The sequence below is a fragment of the Gouania willdenowi genome, chromosome 4, assembly GCF_900634775.1.
Source record: "Gouania willdenowi chromosome 4, fGouWil2.1, whole genome shotgun sequence".
Taxonomy (NCBI): domain Eukaryota; kingdom Metazoa; phylum Chordata; class Actinopteri; order Blenniiformes; family Gobiesocidae; genus Gouania; species Gouania willdenowi.
The window spans coordinates 1,621,949-1,640,151 of NC_041047.1; the positions used below are offsets into that span (position 1 = coordinate 1,621,949).

Genomic DNA, 18,203 nt, shown 5'->3' on the forward strand with positions numbered 1-18,203 from the left:
CAAGCTGAGCAGCTTGGCAGTCTCCCATCTTGTATTGTAGTCTGTGCATCAGTTTTATGAGTATATCGGGAACTCTTGAATGAGAAAGGTTCCGCGCTGTTTGGGTTACTAAAAGAAAAGCGATTAACTGCGTTATTTTTTTAGCACGCTATTTTTTTCCTATAATTAATCACAATTAACATGTTAAAGTGACAGCCCTAGTTAAAGGAACTGCGCAACATCCCACAACAATAACCCAGGTGTATTTGAACAGATTACACGCTTGATTTTTTAATCATTATACCACCAACTCTGTTGATATGCTGAGACCTTAGTTAATCGCGACACATTTTACTTCAAATAACCAAAACTCATTCGGGTATACTTTGCTGACAGACATCGGACACACAGGCCTGCCTGATGGTTCATGGGTTAGCTTCACACCCTGTTGTAAAGAATGACGGACGTGTTTGTGACGTGTGTTACACATTGCCAATCCATTGTTGTTAAATGTCAAACTGAAATGACCACTTGGAAAAATACAAACGTCAGATGGGTGTGATTATGTTCCTTAATAATAAAGTATGACATGTTTGTTGTCAATGCCCTATAATTAAGTGCTGTAATAATAGGGAGAGCCAATGCTTTCAGGTTAACCACGAAAGGTGGGGCAATGATCATCAATTCCACAGATCGTGTGACAAACTCAGTTCTTCATTTCTAAAATATATATTTAATGATCTGTAGACCTAATACACATTACCAAACATCACTGAACACTTACACAAAGACAGCAGCACCAAAGTTCAGGGTAACCATTTGGAGAGAAAAACTAAATAGTGTTTCATTGATGCAAAAGCTCACCAATCCTACCACATTATCACTTTTTTAAACATTTCAAAGAAAGATGTGATAAAAGGAGTTTCAATCCACTTAATTACTGGGAGGGACAGTTAAACCATTGTTTCAAATACATATCTAACGTTTTTGGAATGTCACCCAAGAAACAAAGCTGGCCTATTGTTCTCAGCCATTTAATGTTATTTTGTTTATCAGAAACACACTGGGTATGGTAAGGTGAGAGGAAGGAAATGTTCCAAAACAAAAAAACAAGGAGTGCCCGAGGACTCATGCTTTAATAATAGGACTGAATAATTACAGGAGATGCCTTTAACAGCATTTAAATAAGAATGTGTGACTTGATGCTTTTTCAGTTTAGTTCTACAAATCAGGATTGCTGGGTTCTCACCTATTCAACATGTTGAAGCTGATCCTCTCTGTGACAGTCCTCTGGACATTCTTCTGTAAAGGTAATTTAACTGATTTATGGTCTAAGACGGCATCTTTTAAATTCAGTAGTTGACTATATTCACAACATTTAATATGATTATTAATATTGAGGGTTTTCTTTTGTTTTTTTAAATGTTAGCTTGGTAAGATTTTTGTCCTGGTTCTATTCTAGAAATACTTTTCTTTAATTGTGCTTCTTCTCTTGCTGATTCAAGTTTGCATTTTCTCCTGAAATGTACATAAGTTTTTCTGAGCTTCTAAATTTACTCTCGGTGTTTACCTGTGATTGTCTGGAATGGTCTTTAACAAAAATGAGCAAAAAGCTTGTTATGTGTTTAAAAACTGACCCTTAGGTCTGTTGATGTGTGTTGGCTTTTTGCTGAACTGTGACTTGTTAAGGTTGTAACCTGCAATAAATATTATTAATAATAATAATAATAATAATAATAATAATAATAATAATAAAAATAGGCTTCAAGAAACATTTTTCCGAAGAAAAAAATGTCCAAGGACATGGTAATATTCAGATAACCACCTTAATATAGCAGGATACATGTAGGACAACTTGTCGTACTAAAAGTAAAAAAGGATAAATCTTTGGGAGAGAATAAATATACGTGGGGCAGATCTAATAAATCATAGAAAAATGGCAAAACATGTCTTGTGTGGGTAAAAACTTTGGATGCGCTATTTCCTTACTTAATTGAATGAGCCTTTTGCACATGTAAAGTTCACCATGGAGAATGTAGAAGAGCTGACTGGGTAAAAACACAAAATTTGCAGCCGTTGGAGTGCAATGAAGCAATAGATGCAGTTCCTTCTGAGCAGATCAATGAACAAACACTCATAGTGAATACACTTAATTTAGGCAGTGGCTATCCGTACGGTTGCCATATCAATATATCGACATTCTATCCGTACGCAGCACCCCTCATTGGCCAGTTTAGGTCACGGGATAAGGTCAGTCATTGGCCAGTTTAGGTCACGTGACTAAACCTGACCATATACTTAACCCTAAAAAAATTTGCGATATAGGGTTATAACCTAACCCTAATCCTAACTCTAAAATGCTACGTACGTGTAGATCGGTAAACGTACCAATAGCACCGGGGGTTGTCCGTACGGCGACTGTACAAAGAGACACTTTCTTTAATTTATCACCTCCGCCAAGGAAGCAATGTTTTCGCCGGTGTTTTTCGGTCTGTCTGTCCTTCTGTTAATGTGGATGTTTGTTAGTCAGGGACTACAGATGGAAATTAGAAGTTTAGCTATAATCTGGTGTACCACTTTTATGATCTTAATGCCTCTATGCATGGTCCCTTCAAAAAAAGACTAAAAAAATAAATACCTCCAAAAGTTCTGAACGGATATAAATCCAATTTGGTGAGCTGACATACAATGTCAAAAGGAAGAACAATTTGATTTTGGGGATGACCTGGAAGGTACTGCAGATAAAGTACCTCAAAAGAAGTTTGCAGTCCGAGTACTCTTATTCAAATATGTAACAAATTTAAATGAAAGCGCTGTTACTGGAATGAAGTTAAGAAACAATGTCTTTCTTTCTCATTTGTACTCCATTAAGTCCCAACACATTCCTCATGCCCGCCCATGCAAATCAGGCATCTTAGCAAAGACCAGACACCATCCTGTAGATGACATTAATCTTGAGTTGCTGCAGCAACAAAGAAAGCAGTCTGTAGCACTGTAAGATGACATACTAGCCATCGCCCAATGTCGGTTCGAGCTTTGTCTGATGTGGTGCTATGTTGAGGCGCTCAGACGGGATACCTGGGCCATCACTGTGCACATCACACAGCTGCTTACCGCTGGGACTGGGCTGACACGTGCAATCAATGCTTTGGCAAGAGTGGTTGAAGTTGGTCTAAACCACAAATGAACATTATCATTTAAAATCACCAAATTGTTTTGGATGCTTTTTAACAGCCAAAGATTGTGGTGCATTATTTTGGTAAAAGCAGAGGGAAATAGGACAGGACAAAAAGAACAGGAAACTAAAAGTATAAGTAATGAGCAAACTGGTTTGCCCTGTCCTCACGTTCATTGTTAGTGTTAAATCAGGAGTGAAGTCAAGTCGAGGTATTCAATTGAGTACAAGATGATGTACGAGTTCAGTAAAAGCTTTGTTAAAACAATTAATATTCCATTACTCACCAAGGCTTGAAGCATCTTAGTTGACAGAGTTACAAACTACAAAACAAAAAAAAATAAATAATAAGACTGGAAATGTACTAGATTGTTATTCCAGAAAATAAACCAACGTTATAAATATTGAACAATCTTCAAATTATGTTTTTTTTTTCTCATTACAGCTGCAGCACTTGATTGTCTAAGTTGCAGTGGTTCATGTTCAACTGAAACTACAGATACATGTTCTACAGAAACTATGTGTGTAACTGCCACCATCACAGGTTGGATATTTTTATTTCCATGCATTATGTTGTAAATACAAGATTAACTGTTTAATTAATATGAACCACCTTTATTTTGTAATTGCAGAGACATCAGTTATTTCACCTGACACAACAAAAATCCACAAAGGATGTGCATCATCAGATCTGTGTCCAATCACAGGCTCTCAAACATATGAACTTAACTTGGGTGTTTCAGGTGCACTGATATCTGTTGAGTGCTGTGACTTTGATGGGTGTAACAATAATACCTTACCTGGTAAGTGTGTTTTTTAGGGAACCTTTGTGACATTGAGCTTGTGGATTCTAATCATTGCCTTGGTTTCATCTTTATTTAATTAGGTATTTAAGCATGTTTTTACTGTTTAATCCACTTTATAAAGAACAACTTCAAAAACTAATGTTGAATAAACAATAATGACTTTAAGAATAACACTATTTGTACTTTCAGGTTTCTCTTTGTGTTTACTCTGTTAAAAGCATTTGTACATTGCCTTTCACTCCAGCAGCTTAAGATTAAAGACAATCAAGCATTTATTTTACTAAAACAAAATATATTCCTGAATGTTTCAGCACATACTCAGTCACAGACTCTAAACGGTCTCCATTGTTTCTTCTGTGGATTCGGTCGATGTGATGTTTCATTTGACTGTAAGGGAGACGAGACCCTGTGTATTCAAGGAACATGTAAGTGATTATTGTGAAACAGCTTTCTTATAACCATTGCTGCAGTTTTGCTTCCAAGCAGATTTGTGTTGACTTTTTTAATGTTAAATAAGATTTTGAAAAAATAAAAAATAAATGTAAATTAACATATGTTCAATTAGTTGACAAATAATTTAATGTAAGCTCTTGTAAGATTGAAAAAACAGTCCTTTATAAATGGCTAATTGGACAACACAGTGATAACATCAAATTTAAGTTCAATATTGTTCCAGGAGTTGAAACTTATATAATGTATTAATATTAAATCAAACTAGTTGATAAAATATTTTACATAGCCTTTACAAAGCTATAGTAATATTTATTTAACTGACACATTGGGCCACAAGATGTTGCATGAAACTATTATCAGGAATTTCTTTTAACGTTCTTAATCTATCCATAAATTAAATAAAAACACAAAAATATGTATGTTGTTTGTATATGATGTTAGCTTCACTGCTAAAGCTCAACATTATTAATAAAACTAAAAGCTAATAAATCCCTAATTTTATCTCACAATAACATCTATACATGAACATAATTGTGTCATGAAATTAACCCCCCCCACAAAAAAAGTTGTTTATTGCATTACAGATCTAACCTGTACAGTGTGATTTTCTTTGTTGCCTAACAGTGACATTTGAGAGCTATATTATAGCCACATGATGCCTGAGGAATGCCCTCAAAAGATAATCAGTGTTATTAATCCATATTTTAATCCACAGTGAACGAAGAAATTCGTGGCTGTGTATCACCAAGTGTGTGTCCTGCAAGTAGAAGGCTGGGAGAACTACCATTATTACCAGATTTAGGAACCTTCAGCTCTGGACCAAACTGTTGTGATACAGATGAATGTAATGATGGAACTACAACTACCCCACCTCCAACTACAACTACCACACCTCCTACTACAACTACCACACCTCCAACTACAACTACCACACCTCCTACTACAACGCGTGAGTTCAGTTTATTTAAATGTGAGGAATTAATTCCTCTTCTTTTGTAATGTTGGTTGGCTTTAACTTTAATTTTTCATTATGATTTTATCTTCACTACAGCTGGAGGACTTAAATGTCTAAGTTGCACTGGTTCATGTTCAACTGAAACTACAGTTACATGTTCTACAGAAACTATGTGTGTAACTGCCACCATCACAGGTTGGATATTTGTCATTTAAATACATTATATCTCAGAGAAAAACTATAAATATAATGTAAACTATTTATTTATTTAATTAAGCTGAGTAATCTTTATTTTGTAATTGCAGACACAGCACTTGGTTCATCTGACCCTCCACGATTCCACAAAGGATGTGCATCATCAGATCTGTGTCCAATCACAGGCTCTCAAACATATGAACTTAACTTGGGTCTTTCAGGTGCACTGATATCTGTTGAGTGCTGTAACTTTGATGGGTGTAACAATAATACTTTACCTGGTAAGTGTGTTTTTTAGGGAACCTTTGTGACATTGAGCTTGTGGATTCTAATCATTGCCTTGGTTTCATCTTTATTTAATTCGGTATTTAAGCATGTTTTTACTGTTTAATCCACTTTATAAAGAACAACTTCAAAAAACTAATGTTGAATAAACAATAATGACTTTAAGAATAACACTATTTGTACTTTCAGGTTTCTCTTTGTGTTTACTCTGTTAAAAGCATTTGTACATTGCCTTTCACTCCAGCAGCTTAAGATTAAAGACAATCAAGCAATTATTTTACTAAAACAAAATATATTCCTGAATGTTTCAGCACATACTCAGTCACAGACTCTAAACGGTCTCCATTGTTTCTTCTGTGGATTCGGTCGATGTGATGTTTCATTTGACTGTAAGGGAGACGAGACCCTGTGTATTCAAGGAACATGTAAGTGATTATTGTGAAACAGCTTTCTTATAACCATTGCTGCAGTTTTGCTTCCAAGCAGATTTGTGCTGACTTTTTTAATGTTAAATAAGATTTTGAAAAAATAAAAAATAAATGTAAATTAACATATGTTCAATTAGTTGACAAATAATTTAATGTAAGCTCTTGTAAGATTGAAAAAACAGTCCTTTATAAATGGCTAATTGGACAACACAGTGATAACATCAAATTTAAGTTCAATATTGTTCCAGGAGTTGAAACTTATATAATGTATTAATGTTAAATCAAACTAGTTGATAAAATATTTTACATAGCCTTTACAAAGCTATAGTAATATTTATTTAACTGACACATTGGGCCACAAGATGTTGCATGAAACTATTATTAGGAATTTCTTTTAACGTTCTTAATCTATCCATAAATTAAATAAAAACACAAAAATATCACTAACAGTGACATTTGAGAGCTATATTATAGCCACATGATGCCTGAGGAATGCCCTCAAAAGATAATCAGTGTTATTAATCCATATTTTAATCCACAGTGAACGAAGATATTCGTGGCTGTGCATCACCAAGTGTGTGTACTGCAAGTAGAAGGCTGGGAGAAATACCATTATTACCAGAGTTAGGAACCTTCAGCTCTGGACCAAACTGTTGTGATACAGAAAACTGTAATGATGGAAGTACAACTACCACACCTCCTACTACAACTACCACACCTCCAACTACAACTACCACACCTCCAACTACAACTACCACACCTCCAACTACAACTACCACACCTCCAACTACAACTACCACACCTCCTACTACAACTACCACACCTCCTACTACAACACGTGAGTTTAGTTTATTAAAAAAATGTACATAAACTATTTATTAGTATAATGTTCTCTTTATCTTCAAATTCTGATTTTGATTTTATCTTCACTACAGCTGGAGGACTTCAATGTCTAAGTTGCACTGGTTCATGTTCAACTGAAACTACAGTTACATGTTCTACAGAAACTATGTGTGTAACTGCCACCATCACAGGTTGAATATTTGTCATTTAAAGACATTATATCACCGAGAAAAACATTAAACATATTGTCAGCTGATTCTTTGTTTAATATAATCAATCTTTATTTTGTAATTGCAGACAGAGCACTTGGTTCATCTGACCCTCCACGATACTACAAAGGATGTGCATCATCAGATCTGTGTCCAATCACAGGCTCTCAAACATATGAACTTAACTTGGGTGTTTCAGGTGCACTGATATCTGCTGAGTGCTGTGACACTGATGGGTGTAACAATAATACCTTACCTGGTAAGTACACGTTTCCATTTCTTAATAAGTATTTAAATGTTTTAGGCTTTTGTGACATTGAGCTTGTGGATCATAATTACTGATATAACCCTGGTTTCAACCTAATATTCTCCAAAACTGTTTTTAACTGTATAATTAAGCAATATCACATGAGAAGTCAGGGCTTCCTTCAGTGCCTAATAGGCCTGGCTGGCCACCAGACTTTAAATAAAATAACTAATAGCTTAAACATTTTTCATGTTATAGGCTGTCAATCAATGAAGCCTCTGAGTTCCCTAGTTTTACCCCATTGGCCATGTTTACAATTTTTTTTTTTAATTCATTTTAATTTATTTTACTTTTAAATGTGACCAACAATGACTTGTTTCAAGATTCACTAGGATTTAATTTAAGTGAACTCCATTGATGTTATTTATTTTATTTGCATTTTCTTTGTGTTTGTTAAAACCATATTTCAAAATTTTGCTTTTTTGTAACACTATGTTTAAGTATAGTTAATAAATGGCTAATAACAACACATAATAGTCATAATTTCAAAATTTCTCACAGATTTATTATTATCATTTTTAAAAAAACATGGTGGGCCATCGTTGGGCTTCTCTACCACCAGGTTTTTTGGGGGAAACCCTGAGAGGTCGTGCTGTTGTGTTGAAATATCAGCACTGGTGTGATTTGGTCGGAGATAATCACACTAGTGCTGAGATTCAGCACAACCTCCAGTGTGATATTGCTTTTAAACAACAGTACTCCAAGCCTATTTTATTATTAAAAAGTGTTAAACAACAAGAGATTATATATTTTTTTGAAACTTAATCAGTTATTTAGCTCTGCCAAAACAAATAGGTTCACAACTGGAAGGGAGACAAGGCAGCTGCCAGGCAACCAATGACATTTTCCTAACTGACAGTTCACTAATAGTTATCAGAACGTCTGATAGTCCCAGTGCTGCTGTTACTCTATATTAGCAACTTATGCAATGTCTTTTGTCCAATCAAATTACAAAGTCAGAATGAAGTGCTGTATAGTACACTTTAAGTACAACTTTAATAACTAACATGGTAAATGCACCCAATGTTTACTAAAAAAATTCGTACTTAGGTTTCTCTTTGTGTTAACCCTGTAATAACCTTGTGTAATTTACCTTTCACTTCAGTAGCTTAGGATAAACCACAGTAAAGCTTTTTACTTAAACAAATATCATAATTATTGTTTCAGCACATACTCAGTCAGAGGATCTAAATGGTCTCCATTGTTTCTTCTGTGGATTCAGCCGATGTGACGTTTCATTTGACTGTAGGGGAGACGAGACCCTGTGTATTCAAGGAACATGTAAGTGATAACTGTGAAACAGCTTTCTATTTTCCATCACTTTTTAAACAACATTTAAAAACATGAAAAAAAAAAAAAAAAAAACAATTACTAAGTTAAAGGGGGGGTATTATGCTTTTTTCAATCACATAGTATCATTCTATAGCACACTACAATGATGATGTAACCTTATGTTGGTCTGTAAATGGAATAAATTAAAATGACTGCCTTGAATAAATTTGCTCTTGCATCATGGCTATATCAAACATTTTGAAAATAGGCCTTTATCTCTTTAAGTAGCTCTTGCCCTTTCCGACACACCCCTTCAGCACCCTGTCTGTGGCGTCATCACAACACTACTGCATCTCCTCCATGTGCATTTAAACTACTATCAATCATCGGTGCATTTTATTTTGACTGTTGGGAAGGAGCTACACTTTATCACTTTATGAACAATGGCCACGCAGGATATTGTGAATCTGTCTGAATTTGATCCTACTTCTGACCCGAAAGTAAATTTGAAGATGAACCTGAATGAGTTCAAAGGCTCTTACAAGACGTGTCTGCTCAGTAATTTTCAACCATCTTGTCATAAATAAATAAATATACGTAATTTTGAAGCTACATTTTGCAATTCAGTAATATATAATGAAACTATGTTACAATGAATCATAAATATAACATAAAATACACAATATTTTTTATCATGAAGGGCAACAGCTGAACGCTTGATTTATAATTTATTTGATGTTAAAAGCAACATAAATGGTAAAGTTTTGGAGCTGGATGTTTGGCTACAGACAGTTATGTTACATTATGAAGCTACATGTTGCTATGAAATCTCATACATCATTATGAAGCTATAATTTGCGGTAGGGGTTGGTGGCGGGATGCGCTGGGTGCTCGGCTGCTTGGGTCTTCCTCAGATGTGTGTGTGTGGGGGCGGTGGCTGCCTCTTGGCCTGGGATCTTGGGGGCGTCTGGGGGGTTGCTCGGCCGTACGGGGGGTTACCTGAGGCTCCCTGGCCCCCACTCTTTCTGCTGGCCTGCTGCATCTGCGGGCACGGGGCAGTTCCTGGGTTTGCGGTAGCGGTTTTTGCACATATACTGGTCTACGAGGCACTAGCACGCCATGGGATGTCGGATAAAACTCATACTGGACTTAACTTTAAACACGTTAATCCCAAATACCTGCTTTAGGTATTACCACTCATTCCCCCTGTCCAGAGCCACCACCATTATAGCTAAGCTTCACACTTGTCACTGTACTAGCTTGATTACACAACATAATAAGCACAATATGTTCTACAACTTCAAATCTCACCCTTACTGGAAAACCATCTATTCTTCCCCACCCTTTCTAGTCTCTCCTCCCTGCTCCCTTTCCCCTCCCCCTCCACTTAGGTGTAACACTGCTCTCCCTTTTTATATCCTCCCTATAAAAAAAATATTTCTTACCCTTCCTTAGGGAGGGCTGGTGATGGTCACAATTAAGCAATAAAATAAAAACATTTATTTTATTGCAATAACAAAACATGCATTGCTTTCTCATAATGATTGCACTTCTTGTGGTGTTGACCTTTGACAGCATGTGCAGACATGGGAAAAAAAAAAAAAAAAGGAAGCTATAATTTGCAATAAAATGCTGTGCTGCTGCCTGCTCGAGATGCGGGGAAGGGGCGCTCTGTTGTGGAGCGGTGGGCGGTGACAAAAGGTCAGAGGCGTTTCTAGGAGGTGGTGGCGTTCCTAGGAGGACTCTACATGAAGAGTTTTTAAAGATTACTCAAACATACATGAATGAGCCAAGGCAACAATCCAGGCATGTTTTTAATGAAGGAATGACATAGTAACATGATGTAAATATTGAAAAAGTCGATTTTATGTAATCCCCCTCCCCCCTTTTAATAAATCATTTTATAATGCATACGCTTCTCGAGGTAAAAGAGCACACATTAATTGAATGAACTTTTTAACCAGGCATTATAAAGATAAAAAAAAAAAAATAGATAATTTGCATGGATCTATAACTTATTTGATTTCCAATCAAACTAGTAAAGTGTATTTCTACTTGTTTTCTCAAAAGTGATATTTGAGAGCCAAAATGTGGCCAAAGGATGTCTGAAAAAACAGTTTAATAAGAAATTATATTTAAAAATGTGTTGTGATCCATTTCCTTAAAAATGTCAGATGAGAATCTATGACAATAATCCATATTTTAATCCACAGTGAACGAAGATATTCGTGGCTGTGCATCACCAAGTGTGTGTACTGCAAGTAGAAGGCTGGGAGAAATACCATTATTACCAGAGTTAGGAACCTTCAGCTCTGGACCAAACTGTTGTGATACAAATGAATGTAATGATGGAACTACAACTACCACACCTCCAACTACAACTACCACACCTCCTACTACAACTACCACACCTCCTACTACAACTACCACACGTGAGTTTAGTTTATTTATATGTGTACATTTTACACTGTTTATTAGATGTAATGTTCACTTAATCTTTACATTTTGACATTTAAATATCTTTATATGATTTATGTACTACAGCTGGAGGAATTAAATGTCTAAGTTGCAGTGGTTCATGTTCAACTGAAACTACAGTTACATGTTCTACAGAAACTATGTGTGTAACTGCCACCATCACAGGTTGGATATTTTTCTTTTAAATACTTTATATCTATTAATTGTGCTGGAAACTGTTTACTTATTTAACATAATCAATCTTTATTTTGTAATTGCAGACATAGCATCTGGTTCATCTGACCCTCCACGATTCTACAAAGGATGTGCATCATCAGCTCTGTGTCCAATCACAGGCTCTCAAACATATGAACTTGACTTGGGTGTTTCAGGTGCACTGATATCTGCTGAGTGCTGTGACACTGATGGGTGTAACAATAATACCTTACCTGGTAAGTACACGTTTTAATTTATTTTGAGTTACTTTATGGTTTTATATTTATAGTCATATATTTTAATATATTATAATCATAGCCGTGGTTTAAACATTTTTTACTGTTTAATCCACTTTTAATCCTGTAAAAACAACTAGCACATGTTAAATCAATCTAATATATATGTGAGTAGTAACTATTTGTACTTTAAATGTCCATTTGTCTACCTCACTAATGTACAATAAGGATAAACCATGTTTTTTTTTGTTTGTTTTTTTTTTAACTCAAAGAACAATTCCTTAATGTTTCAGCACATACTCAGTCACTGACTCCAAATGATCTGCAGTGCTTCTTCTGTGCGTTCGAGCGATGTGATGTTTCACTCGACTGTTCGGGAGATAAGACTCTGTGTATTCAAGGAACATGTGAGTCATGTGTTAACTGAAACAGCTTTCTTATATCTTCTATTTCTGCAGTTTTGCTTTTAGGGACATTTTCCTTTAGCGATTCTCAAAACATAAAATATAAACTGTGGCATACTTTAAGAAAAGCATGTAAAACTTGGCATGGAGATGTTTTGAGTAGTGATAATGAGATGAAGCCACATGACGCATTGCACTATTTGAGCCAATAGGTTGAAAAAACAGTTAATTTATTGCCGCTTCATATACACATGAAATCACCTTCTGACCAGGTTTATAATCACAGGCATCTGTATCTTAACCACAAAATTAGTGATGCATTGCATTTTTGTCTTTTTTTAGTCTTGGAAATAATAATAATAATAATAATAATAATAATAATAATAATAATAATACATTTTATTTGAACATCAGCATCTTTCAGGGCACCCAAGGTCACTTAACAGTACATGATAAAACCACAACAGCATCGTATAAAACCAAAACAAAATTTAAAATAAAACAGTACAAAAACAGGAGAAGTGAAGCCAAAACACAGAGACAGAGCAGAAAGGAGGCGGGGCGGGGGGCGGGGCTTGTCAGGCTTTGAGCCTGGTTTACTGGTGAGGTAGAGCCGGGTGTCATCCGCGTAACAGTGAAAGTAAATACCAAATTTACGAAAGATATTGCCTAGGGGGAGGAGGTGAATAATGAAGAGAAGGGGCTCCAGGACTCAGCCCTGGGGCACACCTGTAGTGACAGGGGAGGGGTTTGATTTAAAGGGGACATATCATGCTAAATCCACTTTTTTAGCCCTTAAATGCATTTTGTTGTATATTTAGAGTGTTTAGAAGTACAGAAAAGTTCAAATTAGTCTCTTCAGGTGCTTCGTTAATATCTATATATTCTGTTTTGGTCAGTTTTCAATCTGTTTCAATTTTTCTATTCTCTATTACATTTTTTGAACAATAACATCACAGTATTTGAAGCGGAACTGTCAAATTAAGACATCAACTCCAGGTCCAACACTTCGAGCAATCCGCCATTTTTGTTTCTCGCTTTTATTTTGTAGTCCAAGCTCCAGGATGCGGAAGTTACGAGAGGATAAGTCAAAATGTTGGGTTGTTGGATGTAGTAACCCACACACTTCATTACACCGTCTCCCAGCATCAGAACCTTTTCAAAGTGCCTGGTTGAGTTTTATTTTTTTTTTTTTTTTTTTTTTTTTTTTTTTTTTTTTATAGAAATGTACCCACATCTGTGGATAAGGTCATTTTTGTGTGTGTGAAGCACTTCAATGATGACTGCTTCATCAACCTCCACCAGTATAAAGAAGGATTTACAGAAAGACTTTGTCTGATTGAGGGTTCAATTCCTTCTATCTTTGGAGACGATGAACAGAGCACTTCGGTAAGCTGTAAATAACGCTAAAAAGTGTGATGATAAGTCATTGTTTTGTTAGCATTAGCATTTGCACCGTCTTCATATGTTAGCGCTGTGTGCTCGTTTTAGATCCTTGATGATATGGCCTACGTGATTTAATTTAAGTCTAAAGTTTTCATTAGTCATTTCATTTTGCCATTTTTTCTCCGAAAAGACTGAATTAAAATGCATTTCATGACGTTAGCTTGGCGCTAGCGTTAGCTCGGTGCTTGTGTTAGCTCACTTGTTAGGGTTCTGCAGGTTCATCATCTTCATTTTCATCTCGCTCCACTGGGTCAGACTCTGGCTGGAACATGTAAGGCTGGATGGACAAGTCTAACGTTGTTGATATTTTGTAAATAACGTGTGAATAAAAAGTTTCTGCGCCGCTACATAGCCGTATCTCTTCTATCAAACTACAAAAATGGCCGAACAGGGTGGAGTGTCACCTCTGCAACCTGGAGAGGGGGCAGGGTATGAAGTGTCTCATTTGCATTTCAAGAGACAGCACCAAGACGAGTTGCTCTCAGAAGCACATAAGAAAAGGGGTAGAAAAGGGGTGGAGCTATAATAATGAGGAATTCAGACCCAAGCATTGCAGTTCTGCTTTATATAGACCATAACTGTATGATTTATATGTAAAAAGGAAGGATTTTAAAGCATGAGCTGGATGAACTTGGTCAACGATGCACAGAATTTTTTTTAATTTTTTTTTTAAAATGTCTGTATCACTGTAAATAATCCATATTTTAATCCACAGTGAACAATGAAGCCTATGGCTGTGTATCACCAAGTGTGTGTACTGCAAGTAGAAGGCTGGGAGAACTACCATTATTACCAGAGTTAGGAACCTTCAGCTCTGGACCAAACTGTTGTGATACAAATGACTGTAATGATGGAACTACAACTACCACACCTCCAACTACAACTACCCCACCTCCAACTACAACTATCACACCTCCAACTACAACTACCACACCTCCAACTACAACTACCACACCTCCAACCACAACTACCACACCTCCAACCACAACTACCACACCTCCAACTACAACTACCACACCTCCTACTACAACTACCACACCTCCAACCACAACTACCACACCTCCAACTACAACTACCACACCTCCTACTACAACTACCACACCTCCAACTACAACTACCACACCTCCAACTACAACTACCACACCTCCAACCACGACTACCACAGCAGCACCAACCACAACAACTATGACCCCCCCAAACACAGGTATTCAATGTAATGAAGGAGTTGGTTTGATTTACAATTTGTGATTTAAATTTATTCTTTCATTGGGAATTTTACAAATACAGTAATGAATGAAAACATGTCAAATTAAATGAGGTTTTAACTATAAACGCTGAAAACCTTTTAACCTCACATTTTTAACATTCACACAAAGTCCTGCTACGTTTTTGTTCTCATTCCAGGACTTCAGTGTCTATCCTGCTCAGATTCATCTTGTTCCAGTCCAGAGTCAGTGACTTGTTCTTCAGAGACTATGTGTATAACAGCTTCCATTAAAGGTAATCTTTGTCTCTTGTTATGAACATAATTTACATGAAGTACATTTACTGTAACATGTTTTTAGACAAACTAAACAAACTGATTTTTATCTTTGTAGATCTTTCATCAGGAGAGGAGAGTTTTTTCAGAGGATGTGCTCCTCCCACACTGTGTCCACACAACGGCACCTTTAAGTTTTCTACTGATGTGGTGGAGTCACATAAAATCATAGATGCTGAATGCTGCGACACAAACAACTGTAACTCAGAAACTCTGACTGGTAAGTGATGATGAAGATGGTTTGAAGAAGTAGAAATAAACTAAATTTTTGTCTTTAAAATCTCTACATTTTAATGACAATGTTCTTCTTTATGTTTTAGTTCCTGTTCAACAGGCAGAAAACGGCCTTGACTGTTTCTTCTGTATCTCTGTCTCCAACTCTTGCTCGTTTACTGTCCATTGTGAAGGAGCACAGGACCGCTGCTTTGATGGATATGGTGGGTTTCTACACTAGAGTGAAACAGATTAAATGCCCTAAAGACTTTATTCACCGAATGTATTCGAGAACAGGGTTTACTTCAAACTCTAAAAGTTTGTATAAGTGGGATATCTTATATGCTATGTATGGAGTTTGTTACTATGTGACACAGATACAGCTGTACATGTGATTTGTTTTCCAAATCTTATTTATCTCTTACATGTTCTCTTTTAAAGTCTCAACTGATAATGGAGGGCAACCTGTTACTGGCTGCACATCAGACTTGGTTCACCTAATGCATTAGTAAACATTGTTTCTAATTGCTATTTATGGAGATTCTGTTACTGTGTGACACAGACACAACTGTAAATATTTGAATTTTTCCAGTTCCCGTACACTACATATGTTTGTGGAAAAGAAAAAAAAAATCTGTCATGTTTTCATTCACAGTCTCAACTGATACTGGAGTTCAACCTGTTGCTGGCTGCACATCAACAGATGTGTGTGAAATTGCTCCTGATCACGGTGTACTGCCATTTATGGAAGGAGTGGGAAATCTAACCAGTGGACCAACCTGTTGTGGAACAAACCATTGCAATGATTTCACAGAACCAACAACAGCAGGACCAACTACAACTCCTATGAGTACAACAGGTATTAAACCATCAACAGGTCAAAAAAACATTAAAGACATTAATGATTCTATTACTTTCAGCTCCACAAAGATAAACCTGATTGTCCCTCGAGAAAGGATCTTCATAATACAGCCGGCAGACAAAGTTTTTTAACCTAAAAATTAATTTCTGCACTGGTTGTCTGTGTGTGTTGTTTGTGATCCATTTTGTTTCCAAACTGCTTGCTCCTATGCAGGGTCATTGCGTTTGTTTATGATATTCTCATTTTATCCGGGACTGTTTCTCCTCTAGTTCCAGGACTTCAGTGTCTATCCTGCTCAGGATCATCTTGTTCCAGTCCAGTGTCAGTGACTTGTTCTTCAGAGACTATGTGTGTAACAGCTTCCATTAAAGGTAATCTTTGTCTCTTGTAATGAACATGATTTACATGAAGTACATTTACTGTAATATGTTTTTAGACAAACTAAACAAACTAATTTTTATCTTTGTAGATCTTTCATCAGGAGATGAGAGTTTTTTCAGAGGATGTGCTCCTCCCACACTGTGTCCACACAACGGCACCTTTAAGTTTTCTACTGATGTGGTGGATTCATATAAAATCATAGATGCTGAATGCTGCGACACAAACAACTGTAACTCAGAAACTCTGACTGGTAAGTGATGATGGAGGAGATGATTTGTAGAGGTAGAAATAAACTAAAATTTTGTCTTGAAAAAAAAAAAAAAATATGAATATTTCTCTACATTTTAATGACAGCGTTCTTCTTTCTGTTTTAGTTCCTGTTCAACAGGCAGAAAACGGCCTTGACTGTTTCTTCTGTATCTCTGTCTCCAACTCTTGCTCATTTACTGTCCATTGTGAAGGAGCACAGGACCGCTGCTTTGATGGATATGGTGGGTTTCTACACTAGAGTGAAACAGATTAAATTTCTTACAGACTTTATTCACCGAATGTATTTGGGAACAGGGTTTACTTCAAACTCTAAAAGTTTGTATAAGTGGGATATCTTATATGCTATGTATGGAGATTATGTTACTATGTGACAGATATAGCTGCACATGTGATTTGTTTTTTCCAGATCGTAATCATCTTTTTCATGTTTTCATTCACAGTCTCAACTGATAATGGAGTTCAACCTGTTGCTGGCTGCACATCAACAGATGTGTGTGAAATTGCTCCTGATCACGGTGTACTGCCATTTATGGAAGGAGTGGGAAATCTAACCAGTGGACCAACCTGTTGTGGAACAAACCACTGCAATGATTTCACAGAACCAACAACAGCAGGACCAACTACAACTCCTATTATTACAACAGGTATTAAACCATCAATAGGTCAAAAAAACAAAGACAGCATTGATCCTTTAACTTTCAGCTCTACAAAGCCACACCAGATTGTCCTTAGTGCAAGAATCTTCATAATACAAGTGGCACACACTGTTTTATCTCCAAAAAATTGTTAAATAAAAAGTTGCGATGAAGACAACTTGTAAAAAAAATTGACACCTGATCATTATATCTACATTTAAGTGAGCAAATATACTGTATATAAAGTTTTCAATATAGTAATTTTATGTCAACTAAAATTTTAAATATATTTAAAAATGTATACATTTCACAAAATAAGTATAATTAATATTTAGGATATTTTAGCAATATAAGGGAAAAATTCCACTTTTAGATGGAGCTGCCTAAAAAAAACAATCATCATTGAGGGGTTTTTTTTTTTTGAACTGAAACGTTCTCATGGTTCTAGATTTGTTTGTTTGTAATATTCTCACATATTCCTGTTCTGTTTCTCCTCTAGTTCCAGGACTTCAGTGTCTATCCTGCTCAGGATCATCTTGTTCCAGTCCAGTGTCAGTGACTTGTTCTTCAGAGACTATGTGTGTAACAGCTTCCATTAAAGGTAATCTTTGTCTCTTGTTATGAACATGATTTACA

The 18,203-nt window shown here is 36.1% G+C and overlaps 1 protein-coding gene across 29 annotated transcripts in view; it reads left to right on the plus strand.

Moving 5' to 3' along the window:
• LOC114461434 (mucin-5AC-like) overlaps window positions 1-18,203 on the plus strand; it is a 419,115-nt gene that overhangs the window by 233,231 nt on the left and 167,681 nt on the right. For 23 of the 29 annotated variants that reach the window (XM_028443486.1, XM_028443487.1, XM_028443498.1 and 20 more), the window contains exons 5-23: window positions 5,129-5,362; window positions 5,465-5,563; window positions 5,674-5,844; window positions 6,160-6,273; window positions 6,818-7,114; window positions 7,212-7,310; window positions 7,417-7,587; window positions 8,803-8,916; window positions 11,121-11,339; window positions 14,835-14,870; window positions 15,071-15,166; window positions 15,265-15,426; window positions 15,527-15,643; window positions 16,075-16,278; window positions 16,551-16,652; window positions 16,751-16,912; window positions 17,037-17,153; window positions 17,373-17,576; window positions 18,067-18,168. In XM_028443486.1, the coding sequence (XP_028299287.1) occupies window positions 5,129-5,362; window positions 5,465-5,563; window positions 5,674-5,844; window positions 6,160-6,273; window positions 6,818-7,114; window positions 7,212-7,310; window positions 7,417-7,587; window positions 8,803-8,916; window positions 11,121-11,339; window positions 14,835-14,870; window positions 15,071-15,166; window positions 15,265-15,426; window positions 15,527-15,643; window positions 16,075-16,278; window positions 16,551-16,652; window positions 16,751-16,912; window positions 17,037-17,153; window positions 17,373-17,576; window positions 18,067-18,168 (2,820 nt within the window). Of the gene's footprint in view, window positions 1-1,153; window positions 1,290-3,599; window positions 3,699-3,786; window positions 3,958-4,271; window positions 4,386-5,128; window positions 5,363-5,464; window positions 5,564-5,673; window positions 5,845-6,159; window positions 6,274-6,817; window positions 7,115-7,211; window positions 7,311-7,416; window positions 7,588-8,802; window positions 8,917-11,120; window positions 11,340-14,834; window positions 14,871-15,070; window positions 15,167-15,264; window positions 15,427-15,526; window positions 15,644-16,074; window positions 16,279-16,550; window positions 16,653-16,750; window positions 16,913-17,036; window positions 17,154-17,372; window positions 17,577-18,066; window positions 18,169-18,203 lie in introns of those variants that run through there. The other 6 variants (XM_028443489.1, XM_028443490.1, XM_028443503.1 and 3 more) reach the window with 6 other exon arrangements.